The 22,288-nt window shown below is 40.9% G+C and overlaps 1 protein-coding gene across 2 annotated transcripts in view; it reads right to left on the bottom strand.

Annotated features, from left to right (window-relative positions):
* LOC126457120 (GTPase-activating protein) overlaps positions 1 to 22,288 on the bottom strand; it is a 132,987-nt gene that overhangs the window by 65,807 nt on the left and 44,892 nt on the right. For both annotated transcript variants that reach the window (XM_050093174.1, XM_050093175.1), the window contains exons 7-12: positions 16,654 to 16,846; positions 16,128 to 16,276; positions 15,516 to 15,717; positions 15,310 to 15,421; positions 9,901 to 10,007; positions 4,105 to 4,266 (exon numbers count right to left, since the gene is read on the bottom strand). In XM_050093174.1, coding sequence (XP_049949131.1) covers positions 4,105 to 4,266; positions 9,901 to 10,007; positions 15,310 to 15,421; positions 15,516 to 15,717; positions 16,128 to 16,276; positions 16,654 to 16,846 — 925 coding nt within the window. The remainder of the gene's footprint in view (positions 1 to 4,104; positions 4,267 to 9,900; positions 10,008 to 15,309; positions 15,422 to 15,515; positions 15,718 to 16,127; positions 16,277 to 16,653; positions 16,847 to 22,288) is intronic.

Genomic DNA, 22,288 nt, shown 5'->3' with positions numbered 1-22,288 from the left:
GGAAATATAGCACTCCCAGCATTTCTTTTTACTCCGATTAATGAGGTAATGAGCCTTAGCACAGAGACGCTTAAAAGCGAGGAGGTTGGTCTGTGAAGGGTGTCACTTAAATCGCTGCAGGGCCCGTTGGCAGTCCTGGACAGCGAATGCATCATCCTTGGACCACCATGGTACCGGTCGACGATGAGGGGGACCCGTGGAGAGGGGAACAGCAGTGCCAGTAGCATGAAGAATAGTGGCAGAGACACCTTGCATCACTACGTCAATGGAATTCGAGAAGGTGGTGCACAGCGGACGTATCAACTGGCCCTGCGGAATGTCCAATGTGGGGGCCTGTCTGCCTGGCGTCAGCAGGCAGATGATAGAATCACTGGAAAGTGTTCACTGTCACAAAGGTCATCATGGGATGACCAATGTAGGGAAGCCACGAGGACAGGGAAGAAGATCATGAGATCGATAGCAGAGAAGGTGCTATGAGCTGCACTGAAGTGGGTAGGGGAATCATCACTGAGGGGAGACAAATCGAGGCCAATGATAAGTTGGTCAATTAGGAGACCCTTACCCATTGAAGTGACACTCCCCCACAGTGGATAGTGGACACTGAAGTCCCTAAGGAGACAGTGCAACGTAAGAAAGTGACCTATCTGGAGGGAGGTAGACATTCCGAATGGTGATTGTCGGAGTCGTCTACACTCAAACCACTATTGCTTCAAAGTTGGTCACTAATGACATCAGAGCAAACCAAAGTGCAGAACCCACCAGATGCTAACCCAGGGCCAGCACCGTCCCGACAGAATGCCCAATAACCATAAAACATTGGAGGGTGGTAATCACAGAAATGGGTTTCTTGAAGAATTGAAGAACAAGAGAGAACGCAGAATAGGAGGAGACTAGACGTTGCATTTCTGGTAGGTGCCAATAGTATCTGTTGCAACTGCGCTGGATGATCATGTGGCAAGAGTCCAGGTTAGACGTAAAGAAGCCAAAAGGAGGTCATGTCACTCGGTCAGTAGTCGTCACTGACAAGGATGGGGTGACATCCATAAATAAGATGACAGACTCAGGTTGCAAGGTGGGAGATGGCACCTCTGGGGGGGCATGGTGGGGGGGGGGGGGCTTTGTCATGGTATTTATATTTCTTCTTCTCCTCGTTCAGAGGTGGAGGAGGGCTAGGGTACAGAGGGAGTACAGGCGTCTGCAAGATCTGGAACCGAAAGAGAGCGGGTGACAAGTCTGCCAGCCTGAAAGATGCTGGGGAGTGGGATCCTGGGAGGGAGTCCAATCACCGGCAGGTGCCAAAGAAGGGGGGAACTGCAAGGGAGGGGGACCAGGGCTGGGGTAAGGAAGAGGTAGGACGAGGAAATGAAGCAACGGATGCAAAAGTTGAAGATCGTGACACTGTGTGGATTCTCTCATACTTTTGGCGAGCCACAGCATAAGACAGATGATCCACGGACTTGGATCTTCTTTTCTGTCTTGCAAGCCAGGCAATCCGGTGAGTGGGGGAATGGTGGTCAGCACAATTAACACACACAGGTGGCAGAACACAGGGGCTTCCCTCATGGAGTGTGTGTCCACAGTAACCACTGTACAGCGGGAGGACATATGCCCAAAACGCAAGCACTGAAAGCACCGCATAGGTTGAGAGACGTATGGCTTCACGTCGCATCTCACATTTGTAGCACCTAACCTCGACCATTTCTAGGAGTGAAACCCCTCGAAAGCCAGAATGAAGGCACCGGTATTGGTGCAGTTGTCTTTGCAACCCTTCTGCACACAATTAGCCCAGAGTACCTCATCTGTTTGCAGGATGAGGTCCCTATGAAAAATCACTCCCTGGACCAGAAATTGGTGAGGCATAATAGACTCTGGGACATGCCAAGACTATCATAGGCATGAAGAGCTGTAGATTGGATGGCAGAGGCAGCTTTGATCAACAGGGAGCCCGACTGCATCTTACTAAGAGACTCCACTTCACCAAATTTAATGGTTCAAATTAATATGCATACATGTAGCTACAAGACAAGCTAAGCTTTCACATATAAAATTGACTGTCAAAAAGATTTTGTTGTCTTTTTCCAAGGGTGTGATTAGACAGGATCCTAAGAGCACAGATTAAATTGCAGCACCTGAACATTTCTGATGAGCACAATTATAAATTTCACTGGTGTGCACCGAACCTTCTGTAGGTTACGTGGGAGAATACATGTTCCATCAAACACTTACTTTTCCAAGGAAAGCTAATTATGTTTGAAATTGCTGGAGAACTCACTGCACTTTTTTTTTTTTTTTTTTTTTTTTTTTTTTTAAGAATAATTTTGATTTTTGCTATTGTTATTGCATTTGTAATGTATGAAAGAACTAAAATAAGTAAGACAAACTAACCATGAAACTTGGTCTTTTTTCGTGTGTGTTATCCTCTAAGTTGTACCAAACACAAATGTCCAAGCAAAATTTTAAGTAATGGCATAAATGACTGGTATTTTGGGCCCGAAATTTTTGCAAGTGTCTGGTCCTCAATGTTAAGTAAGTCTAACACTCCTTAATCTACGAAATTCATGGAACATTCTCATACATAACGAAATTCATCTTGTGTAAAAGGAAATTTACTTTGAAAGTAACCTTTCTCAAACCACCATTCACAATATTTTCCTACGACCTGTTGGAAATGTAAGCAGTTCTGACATGACACTCATTGAAGTGAGGCCCATGAGAAAGACACATCGAAAGCAGTTTGCTGTTACAAAGTATTCCATAATCTTTGACACATTTTGCTGTCAGCAGACGCTTGTGTGTGTACTGTGTTTTGCTTTAAATAGTGCATTTTCTTTGCAACAAAAGTTTTATTTCGGTGTAAGTCTTTTGTTTGTTTATGTTTCATTGCTGCAGTGTTATTCTGCAGCAGTGGGTTAAAGTATCAGTTCTTACTAGTAAAAAGTACAAAAATTTAACTGAAAACTAAAACAATGAAAAATTCCTAGAGTTCCAAGAAATTACAGTGTTTTCCCTGGATGAAAAAATCCAGGGTTTTTCCTGGCTTTCCCAGGTTGTACACTACCTGCATAATCTTTACAGAACCATCAAAAGATATCAGACAAATCTGTGATTATATGAAGCACAACTGGGAAAAGTTTTCTCATTTTCATTATTTTAAAGAGTTTTGTGCTATAATCCCCAAAGAAGTCAACCTCGATTTTCTGAAAAAATTAATATTGACTTGAAGATTGATTTTTTTGGAGAGACTACCAGCTCTTAACAGAACTGAGTGTGACATCATTCTATCCTAGTATCCATTCAATTGTAACACTGACGATGTGACAGTTGAACTTCAGTTGGAGCTCACTGATATGCAAATAAGTGACTTGCTGAAGGGGAAGGACAGAGAAGAGAAACTCATTGAATTTTACCACTGCTTGCCTGATGCTGAGTTTCCAAAACTGAAGAAATCTGCTGCCTTATGGCATCAGTGTTTGGATCAACATATGTGTGCAAACATTTCCATAAATCAGCACATCAAATGAGATTGACTGATGAACATTTGAAAGCAGTGTTTGGATTGGATGCAGTAATACCAATCCAAACACTGGCGATATCTTGAAAGTCAAATAACTGTATCACAAATCTCTAATGTTTTCTTTCTGCTTAGTTTGTGAGATTCACATATGTGTACACTAGGTTTAAAATCTTTTTGCTGCTGTCATCTTCTTTGATAGCTTTTAGTAAATAAACATGGTGGTTGCATGCCATTCACTAGTGCAGATGGAATGCAGATCTTAGTTTTTCATCTTTTTTTTCCAGACATGTCATTCTGTCTTGCAACTATTGTACAGAATGGTGATGCAGCCTGCACTCATCATTTTGTCAGTTATTCAGCCCACTGTGAAAAAAGTTTGGTGACCTCTGATCTCGGTTCAGTGATGCTAATCACTAGACCATGGGTTGTGGACAACTGAGCAGAATAATATCAGAACATCAGGTGAGAACACTTTTCCTTGCCCTCACAAGCCCAGATACATACAATGCAATGACAAAATAAGAAATACAATACATATTTCTCAAATGAGCAATCTCTCAGGACATTTTATTTTTAATATCTTTAAGTACCTGTCTCACAGCTTCAATATGTTTTTCCGTATAAAACTCTCGGTGGACTGCAACCATATATTCTTCTTTGAATGTTTGCTGGGAAGACCGTGAACTTACAAGGTTTCCTAGGCTTTGTATTGTTTTGGAAATAAGAGTTAAAGTTCTATTTGTCTGAGAGTCCTGTAAAGAATTTGAACAACATCAATAATTAAGCCAACTATTGCTTAACACATTAACATTTCTTAGAGAAATTGTTAAATAAGCAACTTTTCAACTTAGACTCAAGAATCTTGACAAATCTGTAATAAGTAGGGACACGAAAATTTCGTGAAAATGATAATCTGAAATACAATGCAAAATTACTGGATTTTAGCAAAATAAGGTGAAATCGGCAGTTTTTATTTGATACTGCAAAATTTGTAATTTTTCTGTATAAAAATGTTATAAATCCGAGGATGGAAGTTTACTATCACTGGTGTTCGTAACTGATAATTATCAAATGTTAAACTCCAACTTGACTTCCAATCTTCTGAAGCCCGTGTTTATGTATAACATTAAACTTGCAGTTTGTCCTGTATAATGATCTTTGATGTGATGATGAAAATACCATCAAAATTAGCAAAAATAACAGTACTGAGTGAGACCTGAGTTTCTCCTGGTGTATACAACTTTCAAATAACTTCCGGGAATTCAGCCAGGTAACACTTTCAGCGACCGCCGATATTTTGGCCATTTTCAAGGCAAACTGCAACGGACAGGCAAAGTACATGCAAATTTAAAACCTCAGTTCTCGGACTGATGCAGGAAAGATAACACACACTGAATACTAGTGCCACCAAAGATGACCAAAGTCAGAGCTATGGATAGTGAGACTACGAACTCGCAGGTGAGGTAGCATTGACTCTGTCCCCTGTGTTTTGACAAGGGAGAGAGCCGGATTCCAAACAGAGTTTAAACAAAAACCTCCATCCCTGTTAACGAGGTTGCTTGCTAATTTAATCTCAACTGCCTCCTTAATAACACTGTCCCAATAGCTGGACGTAAATGCCAATATCTCGGTGTTGTTATATAACATGGGATGACCAGTATCCAAGCAGTGTTTGGCAATAGCAGATTGCTGTAATCGTGTGTGTTGTTTATGCTCAGTACATCGGTCCTCCATGGTCCTAATAGTTTCACCAATATAAACCACGCCGCAGCTACAAGGAATGCGATATACACCTGCCTTATGCAGACCAAGATCATCCATTAACAGAACTCAAAAGCGCTTTAATTTTAGGCGGAGGTCGGAAAACACATTTCACATTGTATTTCCGTAAAATACAACCAATCTTGTTGAAAGTGTTTCCTACATAATGCTAAAAGGCAGTAGACTTAGGTGTCGACTCAGAATTATCATCAATCACCCAATGTACAGTTGGTCAATAGTGCAACGCACATTCAATCTGTCTATCACTATCACCATTTTGACGAAATGTAACTTCAAGATGGGACAGCTCAGCTGGCAAAGTCTCAGCATCAGAAACGCGTGCCCTGTGTACCAACGTATGAAGATCCCCTTCACGCTGATCTGGATGGTGACAACTATTAGCCTGTAAGTAGAAGTTGGTGTGAGTATGTTTCCTGTAGACTGCATGTCCCAATGATCCATCATCCTTCCTCCTAACCAACACGTCTAGAAATGGAAGGCAACCATCCCCTTCCAACTCCATCGTAAAATGAATGTTCGGGTGGATTGAGTTCAGATGTTCTAGAAAGGCATTCAGATGCTCCCTACCATGAGGCCAAACAACAGAGGTATCATCAACATACCTAAAGAAACACGTGGGGAGGAAATGTATCGGTGTTTATGTAAGTTGGATAAACTTCATAGCTATCGAATTAGACTGCAATGTGCTTTGTCGTTTTTACTGAGGTGTTGTGATGAAAATCATGTCCCAACATTTGCCAAGGTTGTGCACCATGTTAATTCTCCTGCCACCAATCGCATCAAGCAATGTGCTGGCTTGGCTCTTGTTTGTGAAAGGATTCGTTTTACTCATCGATGTTTGGATTCTGTTTCCAAAGAATTGTATCGTTTTTGTTTAATGGTTGCATCGGAATTGTCTGACTTCACTTGGGATTGGTTGGACGGTGCCTCATGGACTCAAGCTGACTGGGAATACAATTCCGTTACCGGCCGGCATTTGGCAAAGTTTGAACATAGTTGATTTTATTAGTTCAATTGAACAGGCAGTTTGCAAACTACCTCCTGATGTTGCAGAGGAGGTTAGGAGGATGGTATGCCGTGTGTTGACTAGGGCTCGTCCACCCAAGAGTAATGTAACAGCAGCAGAGAGGGCTGCTTTATGCTCTCTCACAGTTGATCCTAATATTGTTATTTTATCTGCAGACAAGGGCAATGCCACCATTGTTTTAAATAAACAGGATTATGTACAAAAGATGCAAAGTTTACTATCTGATTCAGCTTGTCGCAGAATCGATGCTGACTCCACAAAAAGTGTTGCGAGAAAGACCAACAGCCTCCTGAAGAAAAGTCGTTTGTCGCAGGACACTATCCTATCAAGAGTCTTAACACCTACAGTGCTGTTCCCCCTAGGTTATATGGCCTTCCGAAGGTTCACAAGGAAGGGGTTCTTTTCCATCCTATAGTGAGTAACATCGGTGCTCTGACATATCGTGTAGCCAAGCATCCTCCTCCTCTGTTGAGTTCACTAGTATATCAGTGTGAACACCATATCAGGAACTCATCTGATTTTTTACGTCGTTTGGAGGGACTGCGGTTGAATGACTCTGATATTTTAGTGAGTTTCGATGTGGTTTCTCTCTTCACTCGTGTTCCTCTGTCTGATTCCTTGCGGTTAATTGAGGCTAGGTTTGGAGCTGAATTAACTAATCTCTTTCGGCATGTGTTGACATCCACTTACTTTTTATTCAATGTCCAGTATTACGAGCAGACAGATGGAGTTGTGATGGGTAGTCCATTGTCTCCTGTGATTGCAAATTTGTTTATGGAAGACTTCGAGGAACGTGCATTGAAGTTGGCGCCTTTGAAACCCGCCTGTTTCTTTAGATATGTTGATGATACCTTTGTTGTTTGGCCTCATGGTAGGGAGAATTTGAATGCCTTTCTAGAACATCTGAAATCGATTCACCCGAACATTCGTTTTATGATGGAGGTGGAAGAGGATGGTTGCCTTCCCTTTCTTGAAGTGTTGGTTAGGAGGAAGGATGATGGATCACTAGGACATGCAGTCTACAGGAAACGTACTCACACCGACTTCTACTTACAGGCTAATAGTTGTCACCATCCGGCTCAGCACGAAAGAGTACTTCGTACCCTGGTGCACAGGGCACGTCGTTTCTGACACTGAGACTTTGCCAGCTGAGCTGTACGATCTTGAAGTCACACTTCAACAAAATGGTTATAGAGATAGACAGATTGAACGTGTGTTGCACTATCGACCAACTGTACATTGGGTGGTTGATGATAATTCTGAGTCGACACCTAAGTCTACTGCCTTTCTGCCTTACAAAGGAAACACTTCCAACATGATTGGTTGTATTTTATGGAAATACAATGGGAAATGTGTTTTCCGACCTCCATCTAAAATTGGAGCGCTTTTGAGTTCTATTAAGGATGATCTTAATCTGCATAAGGCGGGTGTATATCGCATTCCTTGAAGCTGCGGCATGGCTTATATTGGTGAAACTATCAGGACCATGGAGGACCGATGTACTGAGCATAAACGGCACACACAATTACAGCAGCCACGTAGATCTGCTATTGCTGAACATTGCTTGGATACTGGTCATCCCATGTTATCCAATAACACCGAGATATTGGCATGCACGTCCAGCTATTGGGACAGTGTTATGAAGGAGGTAGTTGGGATTAAATTAGCGAGCAACCTTGTTAACAGCGATGGAGGTTTTTGTTTAAACTCTGTTTGGAATCCGGCTCTCTCCCTTGTCAAAACACAGGGGGACAGAGTCAATGCTACCTCACCTGCAAGTTCGTAGTCTCACTATCCATAGCTCTGACTTTAGTCATCTTTGGTGGCACAAGTGTTCAGTGTGTGTTATCTTTCCTGCAACTGTCCGAGAACCGAGGTTTTTAATTTGTATGTACTTTGCCTGTCTGTTGCAGTTTGCCTTGAAAATGGCGGGGTGTTCTCTCACCGAAATATCGGCGGTCGCTGAAAGTGTTACCTGGCTGAATTCCCAGAAGGTTTTCGATAACAGTACTGAGTTTGACAAAAACACTAAATCTGACAAAAAACACCACATTTGGCAAAGTAAACAACACAGAATTTGACAAACTAAATCACACTGAAATTGTCAAAATAAACAATACCAAATTTGGCAAAAAGTAACGGCGAATGTGGCAGCAAATAACTCCACATTTGCACATAAAATAAAACTATTTCTCCTGTCCTTAGTAATAAGGGCTATAAGATGCAGATACAGTGTTTTTTTGACAGGAATGTGTCACTGAAACTAGTTTGTATCATTTTATTTTGTTTTGATATGATGATTTAATGAAATGCCTGTTCCTTAAGATGAAAGCAATGTTTTGCTTTACAAGTGGTGGACAAATTTTTCTGTAACACATTTATGTTTAAAACTCTTGATCAACTTATATGTAAAATATCAATCAGATGACAGTAAGCTTTAAAATGTGTTAATCAGAAAAACAAGCAACGACAAATAGCAAATTGAGAGGCAAATCAATAGCAAAGGTCTGTAAATATTTGGAGATATGAAAACAGCCTTATACGTACAAGTGCTAACTGAATGGGAAGCTGAATAGAAATACTGAACAAGTTTGTGAAGAATTTGCATACAGAAAGAAAATTATTATTTGGAAAAAAAGGTCAGGAAGGGCACTCCATACAAGAACAGTTACTTTAGTCCAGACTTCGTCAATGGTTTTTCACCTTACTAAAAGAGTTGGTATAGTCAACAACAGAGGCAATGAATGTTCCTTCTTTGCCAATTTAGAGGCAAGTAGCAAGAAGAAGAGAAAATGTACTATTGAGGCTATGAGGTGAAGTAGTAACTTTCATCTAAACTCAAGTATTACTGCCAAGAAGAGAAATAAATTTTTTTATGCTTACTATCCAATTAATATTTGTATCCTTCATATACCTGCCACTAAAATAATTTTCTCCACACAAAGCACTTGGGACCTACAGAAGGCCAAGAATTACTTCACAAATCATTTTTAAAGGAAGTAACAGACATATAATACAACTAACACTAAATAATGAAACTCTATGATTGATGTGTTATTTCACACTGCAACACAGTACTATTTTATCACAAAAGTTGGCAACAAATTTTCCAAAGTATTTGATTCCAGGTAAGTGAGAACTAGGGTCAGACAGGTAAATAAAAATAAAATGTGTGTAGCTAGTGCAATATTTTGTTGATTCAGAAATGCAGGGAGAGGAAGAACTCACTCCTTCTGACATATGTGATTCAAGATGCACCATTTGTAGCTGACACAAAAAAACATTAAAATAATTCAGTTGTCCATACAGTAACAATCTAAAGAAGGGAAGCTTTACAAATATCTTCACTAGCAAAGAGTTTTGACTAAATGGTAGCTCCAGCTGTCCAATGTAAAAGATAAGGGGTAAGCTGGACAAGAAACAAACAGTGTTTAGTTTCGGTGCTGTTTCCGCAGAAAATATTATACGATGTATCAAAATCTCTTAAACAATGATAATCTATATGAATTAAACAGTCACTACAGAGATACTTAGGAGACAATAAATGTTATATATGTTTAAGAATGTATCAACTTACTATTTGTTCTGTTGTTAAATCGAACAGCTTCGGTCCTAAAATGGCAGGGGCAAAAAACCTGAGGAAGATGAAACCAGATATAACTGAATACTTGACTTCCTTATTATCTGAAATGAAGGAAAACAACTGAATGTAGTTCTTAATACTACGTGACAATCACAAGCAAATATAAATCAGTGACCCAAGAAAATCAAATTTAGCAACGAAACACTAGTGCTAAGTTTTGTAATATTTCAAGAAAGGCAAAGTGATGTAGAAATGTGGTATCAAGACATTTAATGCTACTCCTATCAATTTCCTCATCAGCAGCACTTTCCCCAGCTTCTAATTGTCACATCTTATGAGCTATGCCTAATGTCCTGTTATTTTCTCCCTTTGACAAATCTCAAGTATTATTTCAGAAGAGAGAGAGAGAGAGAGAGAGAGAGAGAGAGAGAGAAATACCAGTTAAGCTATTCTTAATTTAAAAACTATAACCAGCATGAATCCTTGAGTTAATAATGACATTTTAAAAAAATGTACAACCCCCCCCCCCCCCCACCCTCTGATACTGACACACACACACACACACACACACACACACACACACACACACACAGTCAGGGTGTATCAAGGTGGACTGTGTTGGCAGACACAGTTCAAAATCAAAAAGCTTTGCTAAAGGTTGAGAGAACATAAATATATGTGAAAGTAGCTGAAAGAGAGAATTATTTCTGCCAGATAGATTTTTAAGGTACATAAAATAATACTTAATGATAACACTTATTGTGTTTCCATATGTCTATAATTGAACAATTAATAATTAATCAATACTTTCGATTTGTTGCCATACGGCAACAAATCTAAAATATTGAATAAATCCAAATGAAATACAAATTTCTTTTTTCAACTGTTACTAGTATTTTGTCTGTCAGATCCTATGCCCAGATACTTAACATAAACAATGAGAAAAATGTGATCACAATTTGATGCAACCTACTATACTACACTCCTGGAAATGGAAAAAAGAACACATTGACACCGGTGTGTCAGACCCACCATACTTGCTCCGGACACTGCGAGAGGGCTGTACAAGCAATGATCACACGCACGGCACAGCGGACACACCAGGAACCGCGGTGTTGGCCGTCGAATGGCGCTAGCTGCGCAGCATTTGTGCACCGCCGCCGTCAGTGTCAGCCAGTTTGCCGTGGCATACGGAGCTCCATCGCACTCTTTAACACTGGTAGCATGCTGCAACAGCGTGGACGTGAACCGTATGTGCAGTTGACGGACTTTGAGCGAGGGCGTATAGTGGGCATGCGGGAGGCCGGGTGGACGTACCGCCGAATTGCTCAACACGTGGGGCGTGAGGTCTCCACAGAACATCGATGTTGTCGCCAGTGGTCGGCGGAAGGTGCACGTGCCCGTCGACCTGGGAGCGGACCGCAGCGACGCACGGATGCACGCCAAGACCGTAGGATCCTACGCAGTGCCGTAGGGGACCGCACCGCCACTTCCCAGCAAATTAGGGACACTGTTGCTCCTGGGGTATCGGCGAGGACCATTCGCAACCGTCTCCATGAAGCTGGGCTACGGTCCCGCACACCGTTAAGCCGTCTTCCGCTCACGCCCCAACATCGTGCAGCCCGCCTCCAGTGGTGTCGCGACAGGCATGAATGGAGGGACGAATGGAGACGTGTCGTCTTCAGCGATGAGAGTCGCTTCTGCCTTGGTGCCAATGATGGTCGTATGCGTGTTTGGCGCCGTGCAGGTGAGCGCCACAATCAGGACTGCATACGACTGAGACACACAGGGCCAACACCCGGCATCATGGTATGGGGAGCGATCTCCTACACTGGCCGTACACCACTGGTGATCGTCGAGGGGACACTGAATAGTGCACGGTACATCCAAACCGTCATCGAACCCATCGTTCTACCATTCCTAGACCGGCAAGGGAACTTGCTGTTCCAACAGGACAATGCACGTCCGCATGTATCCCGTGCCACCCAACGTGCTCTAGAAGGTGTAAGTCAACTACCCTGGCCAGCAAGATCTCCGGATCTGTCCCCCATTGAGCATGTTTGGGACTGGATGAAGCGTCGTCTCACGCGGTCTGCACGTCCAGCACGAACGCTGGTCCAACTGAGGCGCCAGGTGGAAATGGCACGGCAAGCCGTTCCACAGGACTACATCCAGCATCTCTATGATCGTCTCCATGGGAGAATAGCAGCCTGCATTGCTGCGAAAGGTGGATATACACTGTACTAGTGCCGACATTGTGCATGCTCTGTTGCCTGTGTCTATGTGCCTGTGGGTCTGTCAGTGTGATCATGTGATGTATCTGACCCCAGGAATGTGTCAATAAAGTTTCCCCTTCCTGGGACAATGAATTCACGGTGTTCTTATTACAATTTCCAGGAGTGTATATTGTAGTTTATTATGAAAACAACCACTCTAGTTGGTGCGAAGGTAGTGTGTACACATAACAGCAAAACCAGGGATGGTAGAGTGTTTATAGTTTCACATCCTATCGACAGCACGGTCATTAGAGACGGAGCACAACAATATGAAAGGAAACTGGTAGTACCCTTCTGAAAGGAAGGATCCCACCATTTGCCTTGAGTGATTTAGGAAATCACAGAAAACTTAAATCTGCATGATCGGACAGAAATTTCAATAGCCATTCTCTCAAACGCGAGTCCAGCGTGCTAACCACAGCACCACCTAACTCAGTAACAAATCTAGTACCATCTGAAGACAATGGCTGGGTCAGTCATCTAAATATTGAACATAAAACGGAAAAAACAACTCTGTAGAACACCCTTAAGAACTGTGACAAGCAGTAACTCTCCAAATTTGCCAAGGCTACCACTGACGCCTTCACATATGAAAATTACCCACCCAACCTTATACGGAAACAGATCTATGCCTTATCTCTCCAGTCACCTACCACTTCCCAATACCTACCAAACGGCCACAAAGGAGTGCTTCGTTCGTGACTCAGAACCACCCTGGATTGCAGCAAATGAATCACATTCTCCAACAGAATTTCGACTACTTCTCATCATGCCCTGAAATGAGGAATATCCTACGCACTATCCCTTGCACCCCTCTCACAGAGGTATTCCACTGCCCACTGAACTTGTGCAATATCCTCCTCCATCCCTATTCCACTTGTCTCCAATGGCTTGCTTCATGGCTCATATAACTGCAAAAAACCAAGATGCAAGACCTGTCCCATAAATTCTCCCACCACCATCTACTCCAGTCCAATGAAGCCATATCCTATCTCATCAAAGGCAGGGCGACCAAAGCAGTCATCTGATGTACAAACTAAGCTGCAACCACTGTGCTGCTTTCTACGTGGGCACGACACCTAGCAAGCTGCCTGTCCACATGAATGGCCACTGACAAACTGTGGCCAGAAGACAGCTGGACCACCCAGCTGCTGAACATGCTACCCTACACTATGTGCTTCATTTCAACAACTGCTTCACAGTCTGTGCCATCTGGATCCTTTCTGAAACATGCAGGTAGGAACTCTCCCTGCAATATATCCTGCATTGCTGTACCTCCCACCCCCATACTCAACCTTCACTAGTCCCTCCTGTTCTGCCCTAACCTGTCCCCTTCCCTACTCCCACTACAGCACAACAGCGCATTCCATTCCACCAACGCACCCAGTAGTCCTGTTCCCCTTCTCTCTTTTCCCGTTCCCCCCTCCCCAAATCTCCTGACTAACCTAGCAGCCCTACTCTGTCCCAACCACATCCCTGCACACTCCCACAAGCTGCACTATAACACCCTCCTCCCCCTTTTCTTCTCTCTGCCACATGTCTTCTCTTTATCACTACCACTGGACTACTACACCCATCTGGTGCAGCAGCCAGAGACGTGTGCGTTCATGCTTGCCTGTCTTTCTACTTCAGAAGACGACCTTTTGGCCGAAAGCTAAAGACACTTCAGATGCAAGTCATTCTTTATGCAATACACAGTTAAGAACCCATGGACAATGAAATTAACCATTTAAGACGCTTAAGATGCAAATCTCTCTTAATTCTATTTAAAAAAGCTTACACAGAAAACTAACTTCATTGTTATGGCTTATCAATTTCTTTTAAGGAGGGAGCCAGCTACAAATTTGTCATGATCTGTATTGTATACAGACAGACATAAAATCCACATTAAGACAGCTTACCAAGTTAGATGTATAATTCCGAAGTTACAGTTGTCACTAACAACTGACTTGCAAAAACTGTGTGTCACATCATACTGCATAATGAATACATCCAGGAAAAACACCAATCTCTAGTAAAAGTGAGGAATTCTGCCAAGAGGATGTCACTGGATATGAATTAAAAACTCGCCAGTTAGGATAGTCAAAAATGACTGCTCACTTAGCGTTTTTTAGCAACTAAGTATCTAGGCTAATAAAACTGCAGAACATTCTAATTAAAATGTGTTAGTTTCTATGTTACAGCAATTCCTGTAACTCAAAATGATTTCAGAGACAAAGAAAAGTTATAGCACAAATGGTTTAAAATTAATTGCAATCTGTTGAAAGTAACAGACATCTAATTAAAATTCAGCTTAAGGGGATCATTTTTTAAAATGAGTTACAATGTAATCACAACTGATTTCAAACATAATTTTGTGTTTCCAGCTGAGGGAATACTTTGTTTTCTCAAGTGGTGATGACTGTGGTCCTGTGTATTTAGTAAAAGAGTGGAAAAAAAATGAATCTGATTGCTTTGTCCATCAGTCTCATAACTGTTCAGAATTGGTTTTTCATTAACTTTCTACACACATGCTTGGCGGAAAAAAATGTGCTTTTGAAAGAGAATGAAACAAGTTCACTGTTAACAATCACAATTTATTTATATCCACAATAGCTTTTGGAGGTTTACACTACCTGGTGAATTTATGTGGCTGATAAGAAATGTACCTGTTGGGTTAAAATTTCGGGTAACCTGTGGCAGTATCTTCAGTGGACACAGGCTACTTTTTCTGGTGTGTTAAATCACATACACCAACAGAAAGTGTATTTGATGCAGCAGGACAGAAAGAAGAGCCCTGGCTATTGATGACGGTGTCACAGGTTACTCTAAAGTTGTAACACAACAGATACACATCTTATCATATTCATATAAATCCTCCTGACGGTTCAAATCTCTGTAACACTTAGTTGAAATAAATAAACTGTTACTGGTAATGGTTAACTTATTGTTTCATTCAATATCAAAAATAGTCACAGTGAAGCATAGCCAAAAATGTCCAAATTTAAAATGACTTTGGAAAATTGTGTTTAACAGGAAGTGCAAATTGAATTGAGTTTGACTCAATGGAATGCAAAGAAGTGGCATCAGGAGAAACCGGGCCAGGTACTTATTGCTGGTTTAAATATGCCTACAGAGAAATGATTACCTTTGAAGTGAGTACTTGCTAACTCTTTGAGATCATGGAATAGCTGGCACATGACGGTGGGGCACTGGAGAGCTGATGATGTGATGGCTTGAAATATAATTTCAACGTACTCCTGTTGAGATAACAGAAAACAAATCTAAGCAGCATTATAAATGCATAAAAATACTGTCATATTACAATACTCCAAATGTAGAGAATTTCGTTACCTTAAGATTAGCTAAATTTGTTTGTATTATACTAGGATCCTTACAACGGCTGGAATCTATTTCACATGGTTTGCGTTCCTGGAAAACGAGGTCAATGGCTGGTCTAAGTGTGTTATGTAAGTAGTGGCGACCAGCTAATCTCATGACTTCATCCATCATTTTTGAAACCAAAGTGTTACCACGGAAAATTGTATTTGCATCACTGAAACAAACCAAGGAGATCTTTGAAATTTCTACTTCAAAGCTTCGTAGAGCAAACAGCTTTCAAACTGCAAAGAAAAAATGTGTAACTATTTTATTGCCTACAATGTATACATAGGCAGGACTGTGACTTAAATTGTAACATAAGAAATTCTGTTTGACATTACTTTAAGTAGATGTAGACATTACACACTGTTGAAGAAATAATATTTTATGTTCAGAATATAAAAAATTCATGTAGTGGCTACCTAGTAGACTAGAAAGTATTCTGTTAGTTTTTATCAGCTGATACAAAATTCAGCATATTCCAACAGACCATTTATACTTTTTCAGATTTCATACTAATAATTATTTTCACAGGAACTACTAATTACACATTAAATTTGTACAAAATGATCGAATGTAACTTACGTGACTTTAGAAATCTCCCACTGTGCAAGTGCGCGAATCATTGGAACGATTTCTCCATGGTGCATAAACACTCTCACGAGTGGTTGGGCTGCATCCAACTTGCAAGGCACTATCTCTCCGAGTATATATGCTGCACTCGATGTGACTGGCTGTTAAAATAAAAGAAACTTTCATAATTACATAAAAAGGAAAACTACAGTTCAAAATTTATTAAATTCAGGAGACAGGTATGATAGCCAGCTTTTCAAGATGTGCAACATTCAATATAGCTGAATGAAATACTTAACAATAGCACTCTTAGCTCTCGGAAAGTGTGCTGCTGCTGTTTATTTTTATGCATATCTACTGTATATACTTCAGTTACACCTCCCAATGGCAAGTGCTGTCCTGCCTATTTGTATGTGTGTGTGTGTGTGTGTGTGTGTGTGTGTGTGTGTGTGTGAATTTAACGAACTGTTACATAATTCCACCTGCTGTTAAGTTAAGAAAGATAATAGTCAAGTACCAAAATACAAATGATACTCACCTCAATATGTACACTTTGTAATATTAACGAACGCAGCTGGCTGTATACATGACTAGGAAACACATGATCAGCTGTGTAGTGAATCTTTAATCTGAGAGATCCAAGACTGTCGGATGGACTTCCCAACATGCCTGAACCATTGCCAACAGATTTACTTGGTCGGTTTTTAGTAGATCGGGGCTGCAGGAAATACCTAAAAAAAAAAAAAGTTACATTTGGAGTCGCAGCAATGAAACAACAAAAAGAGAAATATAATTTTTCCTTCAAAACAACATGCAGCAACAGTTAACAACAAGGAGATCTTATGAATTTCACAATTATACAAGTTAACTGGATAAAAACTTAAGCACTGTAGGCATCAAAGTTAACAGTAATTTAAAGTAACTGCTGGTGTGGAGGGTGCAAAAAGATGCAGCTGAAATACCAAGGGGAGAATGATGTAAGATGTGTTAATGAGTGTTGTACAGCAGAGTATGCCCTTTGTAGGAGCCTGGAACATCCACATTTGCAATAAACGCGAATTTTTAAGCAAATTCTGCCTCAAAAAGCGAAAACGAAATTACCTAATAAACTCTATTTCATAACGAATTGTATCCAGGTGAATTATTTTATTAAACAAAGTTTTAAACCTCTTTACTTTATGAATATAAATATTGAAAATACAAACAAGTTTTGATTACTGGCATTGCACATCGTCTCATTTAGTTAAGCCCAATTTGAAAAGGTTGCATGAAAACATTTGCAAAATAAGAAGTACATGATTGCAATGACATATCAGTATGGTCAATGCTCTGGAGCCACATCTACTGTGGTTGGCTGAATGGTCTGTATAAGATACACACCTCGTAATGCAACATAGGGCTCAGTCATGGGGCCTAACATCTTAGGACAAAGAAATGCTGCTACATTACGTTCAAAATTTTTTATCATGCGAGAAACTTAATGTGGCACTATTATGTAGCAGGTGTTTTTGAAATGTGGTTGTGTCAAATATAGGTAAAGGTTGGGCCTGAATTCACACACTTACAATCCTCACAATACCAGAAGGGATCAGCAATCGCCATGACCAAGTGTCAGTCCAGCTTCCGCAGAAACATGGAATATGGATGTGCCCTGCTAAAAGCAGGCAAGGATTGTTTCCTTGCATCATTCCTCTTCCCTCTGTGCGACTTAATTCTAATTTGTATGGGCTTACGGCAGTCTGTCAGTTTATAGTGACTGCACTCTGCACTATAATGACCGGAGAACAAATCAGTCAATGAATTTCAACCACACAAACTCTTCCCGTAATGTGCGAATACAGTTATTTTCATTTCCACTTCTGCTCTAAGTACATTGTTGGTTCTGTCTGTAGCACTGTCAAGTACAGATTGCATGGCTATTCATGACAAAAAAGGTAAAAACAATATTCTGCAGATTCTGTAATTATTGAATTGAGTAGGAAAATAAAAATAATGTTGAGGCCAAATCAGAGAAGCACTCTATTTGCTAATGGGAAAATGCTACAGTTCCACAGCAGAAACAATAATTTATTGAAAGTTTAAATAGCACTAAAAGAAGAACACAAGTAAAGACGATACGAGAAAAAAGAAGTTTTTGCAAAAGCAAACTTTCTAATCAAAAAGCTCCCCAATCATCTGCTTTTTAAACTGTAAATTTCAATGCACTAATGCTTCATCTTCAAGCATGTAGCATGACAACCTATTAATTTCAGTGTCTAATTGTTAAAAAATTATCAATGTTAATTTTGCCAAAAAAAGATGCAACATTTTCAGATGTCATGTGGAACAGTGGATCCAGAACCCATGTAACAGAATGTTATGGGGTTGGTTGCATGCTGCTGGTACTGGTGCCCATGAGCCAGTTACAGTGAGAATGAATACCAAAGTACAAAGAGCAACTAAAACAAGTAGAAAGATTGATATGTTCAGCAAACTACACAAATAAGCAGTAGTGTTATTTCACAATGAAAAACTTGCAACTTTGAGCTCAGGACAAGAGCAAGTACAAAAATTATAGCTGAAGTTTAAAAAAAATACTTGTTTATGCACTGGATAGATATGAACCTAGTACACCTTTTCTCAATTAGGGGACCCTCTATGGTTTACTATCACTGTAAAGAAACATCTAAAGGAACAGAGACTATTGCCTAACAGACATAAAACAAAGCATTGGGAAGGACGATGCTAAACAAAACACATTTGGGAGTCAAGAGGATGATGTGTGAAGCCTTCAGCACCTACTATAGGAGAAAATTGTCAAAAGGCCTTTCACAAAACCCAAAGAAATTCTGGTCATATGTAAATGCTTTTAAAGGCTTCAAAGTTAGTATCCAGTCACCCAAGGACAAGTCAAGAACTGAAATTGAGAATAGCAAAGCAAAAGCAGAAATGCTTACATCTATTTTCAAACAATGGAAAAATCCAGGATGAAAAGTAACAACATTATGAAAGGGATAGTTGCTAATCACACAGGACCACAGTCTGCGGCAGCTGAAGCCATACTTCAGCTATTTGACGAGTAGAAGCTATCCCTTTCATGATCTTGTAACTCGATTCTCATATGTCCCTCCACAAATGAAACCCTTGAGTATTGCTCCAATTTAATTTTCGGAATACTGAAAAGATGATTGACCTAGATATTATTGTCAGATGCACTGTAAAAACAGCTGAAACCATTCAAATTAAACACAGCCCAATTGCACAATGGAGTACTATCATGTTATATACTCAGTTTATGGCTGAGTTAGCCCCTCTTATAAACTACACTACTGGCCATTAAAATTGCTACACCACGAAGATGACGTGCTACAGACGCGAAATTTAACTCACAGGAAGAAGATGCTGTGATATGCAAATGATAAGCTTTTCAGAGCATTCACACAAAGTTGGCGCTGGTGGCGACGCCTACAACGTGCTGACACGAGGAAAGTTTCCAACTGATTTTTCATACACAAACAGCAGTTGACCGGCGTTGGCTGGTGAAACGTTGTTGTAATGCCTAGTGTAAGGAGGATAAATGCGTACCATCACGTTTCCGACTTTGATAAAGGTCGGATTGTAGCCTATCGCGATTGCGGTTTATCATATTGCGACATTGCTGCGTGCATTGGTCGAGATCCAATGACTGTTAGCAGAATATGGAATCGGTGGGTTCAGGAGGGAATACGGAATGCCGTGCTGGATCCCAATGGCCTCGCATCACTAGCAATCGAGATGACAGGCATCTTATCCGCATGGCTGTAACGGATCGTGGAGCCAGTGAGTCAACAGATGGGGACGTTTGCAAAACAACAATCTGCACGAACAGTTTGATGACGTTTGCAGCAGAATGGACTATCAGCTCAGAGACCTGGCTGCAGATACCCTTGACGCTGCATCACAGATAGGAGTGCCTGCGATGGTGTACTCAACGACGAACCTGGGTATACGAATGGCAAAACGTCATTTTTTCAGATGAATCCAGGTTCTGTTTACAGCTTCATGATGGTTGCATCCGTGTTTGGCGACATCGCGGTGAACGCACATTGGAAGCGTGTATTTGTCATTGCCATACTGGCGTATGACCCGGCGTGATGGTATGGGGTGCCATTGGTTACATGTCTTGGTCACCTTTTGTTCGCATTGACGGCAGTTTGAACAGTGGACATTACATTTCAATGTGTTACAACCCGTGGCTCTACCCTTAATTCGATCCCTGCAAAACCCTACATTTCAGCAGGATAATGCACGACCGCATGTTGCAGGTCCTGTACGGGCCTTTCTGGATACAGAACATGTTTGACTGCTGCCCCAGTCAGCACATTCTCCAGATCTTTCACCAATTGAAAATGTCTGGTCAATGGTGGCCGAGCAACTGGCTCGTCACAATACGCCAGTCACTACTCTTGATGAACTGTGGTATCGTGTTGAAGCTGCATGGGCAGCTGTACCTGTACACACCATCCAAGCTCTGTTTGACTCAATGTCCAGGCGTATCAAGGCCGTTATTACGGCCAGAGGTGTTTGTTCTGGGTATTGATTTCTCAGGATCTATGCACCCAAATTGCGTGAAAAAGTAATCACATGTCAGTTCTAGTATAATATATTTGTCGGATGAATACCCGTTTATCATCTGCATTTCTTCTTGGTGTAGCAATTTTAATGACCAGTAGTGTATAACCTATTGGAGAGACCTCAAACAAAAAACAGTATCCAGTAGTTGGAAGAAAGCACAGGTCGCATTCATCTAAACAAAGGGTAGCAAAAAATGATCCACAAAATTACCATCCAATATCCTTGACATCCATTTGTTGTAGAATATAACATAATGAGGTATCTCCAACAAAATGACCTCCTCCATGTCAACCAACATGGATTTTGAAAACATCTATCATGCGAAACCCAACTTGCTCGTTTCTCACACAACATATCGAAAGCCGTGGATCGCAGCAGTCAGGTGGATGTAGTATTTCTTGATTCCCGAAAAGCATTTGACTCAGTACCACATCTACGGTTATTGCCAAAAGTATGATAATATAGAGTATCAAGTGAAATCTGTGACTGGATTGAAGATTTTTTGGTTGGGAGGGGACACAGCAAGTTATCTTGGAGGGAGAGCTGTCGACAGATGTAGACTTCAGGTGAACTCAGGAAAGTGCATTGGGTACCTTGACTTTTATGTTGTATATGAATGATCCTGTAGACAATATTAACAGCAGCCTCAAATTTTTGCAGCTTCGATTATCTATAATGAAGTACTGTCTGAAAGAAGCTGCATAAATATTCAATCAGACTTTGATAAGGTTTCAAAGTGATGCAAAGATTGGAAACCTGCTTTGAATGTGCAGAAACATAAAATTATGCACTTCACAAAGCAAAAAAAATGTATTATCTTACAACTACGGTATCAATGGGTCACAGCTGGTATCAGTAAACTCATACAAATACTGGATGTAACACTTTACAGGAACATGAAACGGAACTATCACATAGTCTCAGTCGTGGATAAAGCAGGTAGCAGACTTCGATTTATTGGTAGAATACTAGGGAAGTGGAGTAAGTCAACACAGAAGAATGCTTACAAATCACTTATGTGATTCATTCTAGAGTATTGCTCAATTATGTGGGATTCCAAGCACATAGGAGTAAGAGGGAATACATAGTGTATACAGTGGAATGCAGCATTAATGGTCACATGTTTGTCTGACCTACAGGACACTGTCACAGAGATGTTGAAAGAACTGAACTGGCTGACACTGGAAGGTGAATGTAAACTATCCTGAGAAAACGTACTTACAAAGTTTCAAAAACTGACTTTAAATGATGACTCTATGAATACAATACAACCATGTACATATCGTATAGGGATTGCGATGGCAAGATTGGATTAATTACATCATGCAAAAGAGGCATTTAAACGGTCGTTCTTCCCGCGCTCCAGAAGTGAATGGAATCAGAAAAAAAGCTCTAATAACTGGTAGAATGGGACGTACCCTCTACCATGGATTCACTGTGGTCTGCAGAGCGCAAATACAGATGAAGATACTCAATATCATTCTGTGATGGAAGGGGTAGGTTTTGCAGTTGTAATATGATGTGCTGACACACATGCTTCCTGTCAGAGGACAGCACAAAGATACAAGCAAGGGATTGCA

Source organism: Schistocerca serialis, chromosome 2 (assembly GCF_023864345.2).
Source record: "Schistocerca serialis cubense isolate TAMUIC-IGC-003099 chromosome 2, iqSchSeri2.2, whole genome shotgun sequence".
Lineage (NCBI taxonomy): Eukaryota > Metazoa > Arthropoda > Insecta > Orthoptera > Acrididae > Schistocerca > Schistocerca serialis.
The sequence above is the reverse complement of the archived record's forward strand: the minus strand, read 5'-3'. Positions and strand labels throughout refer to the sequence as shown.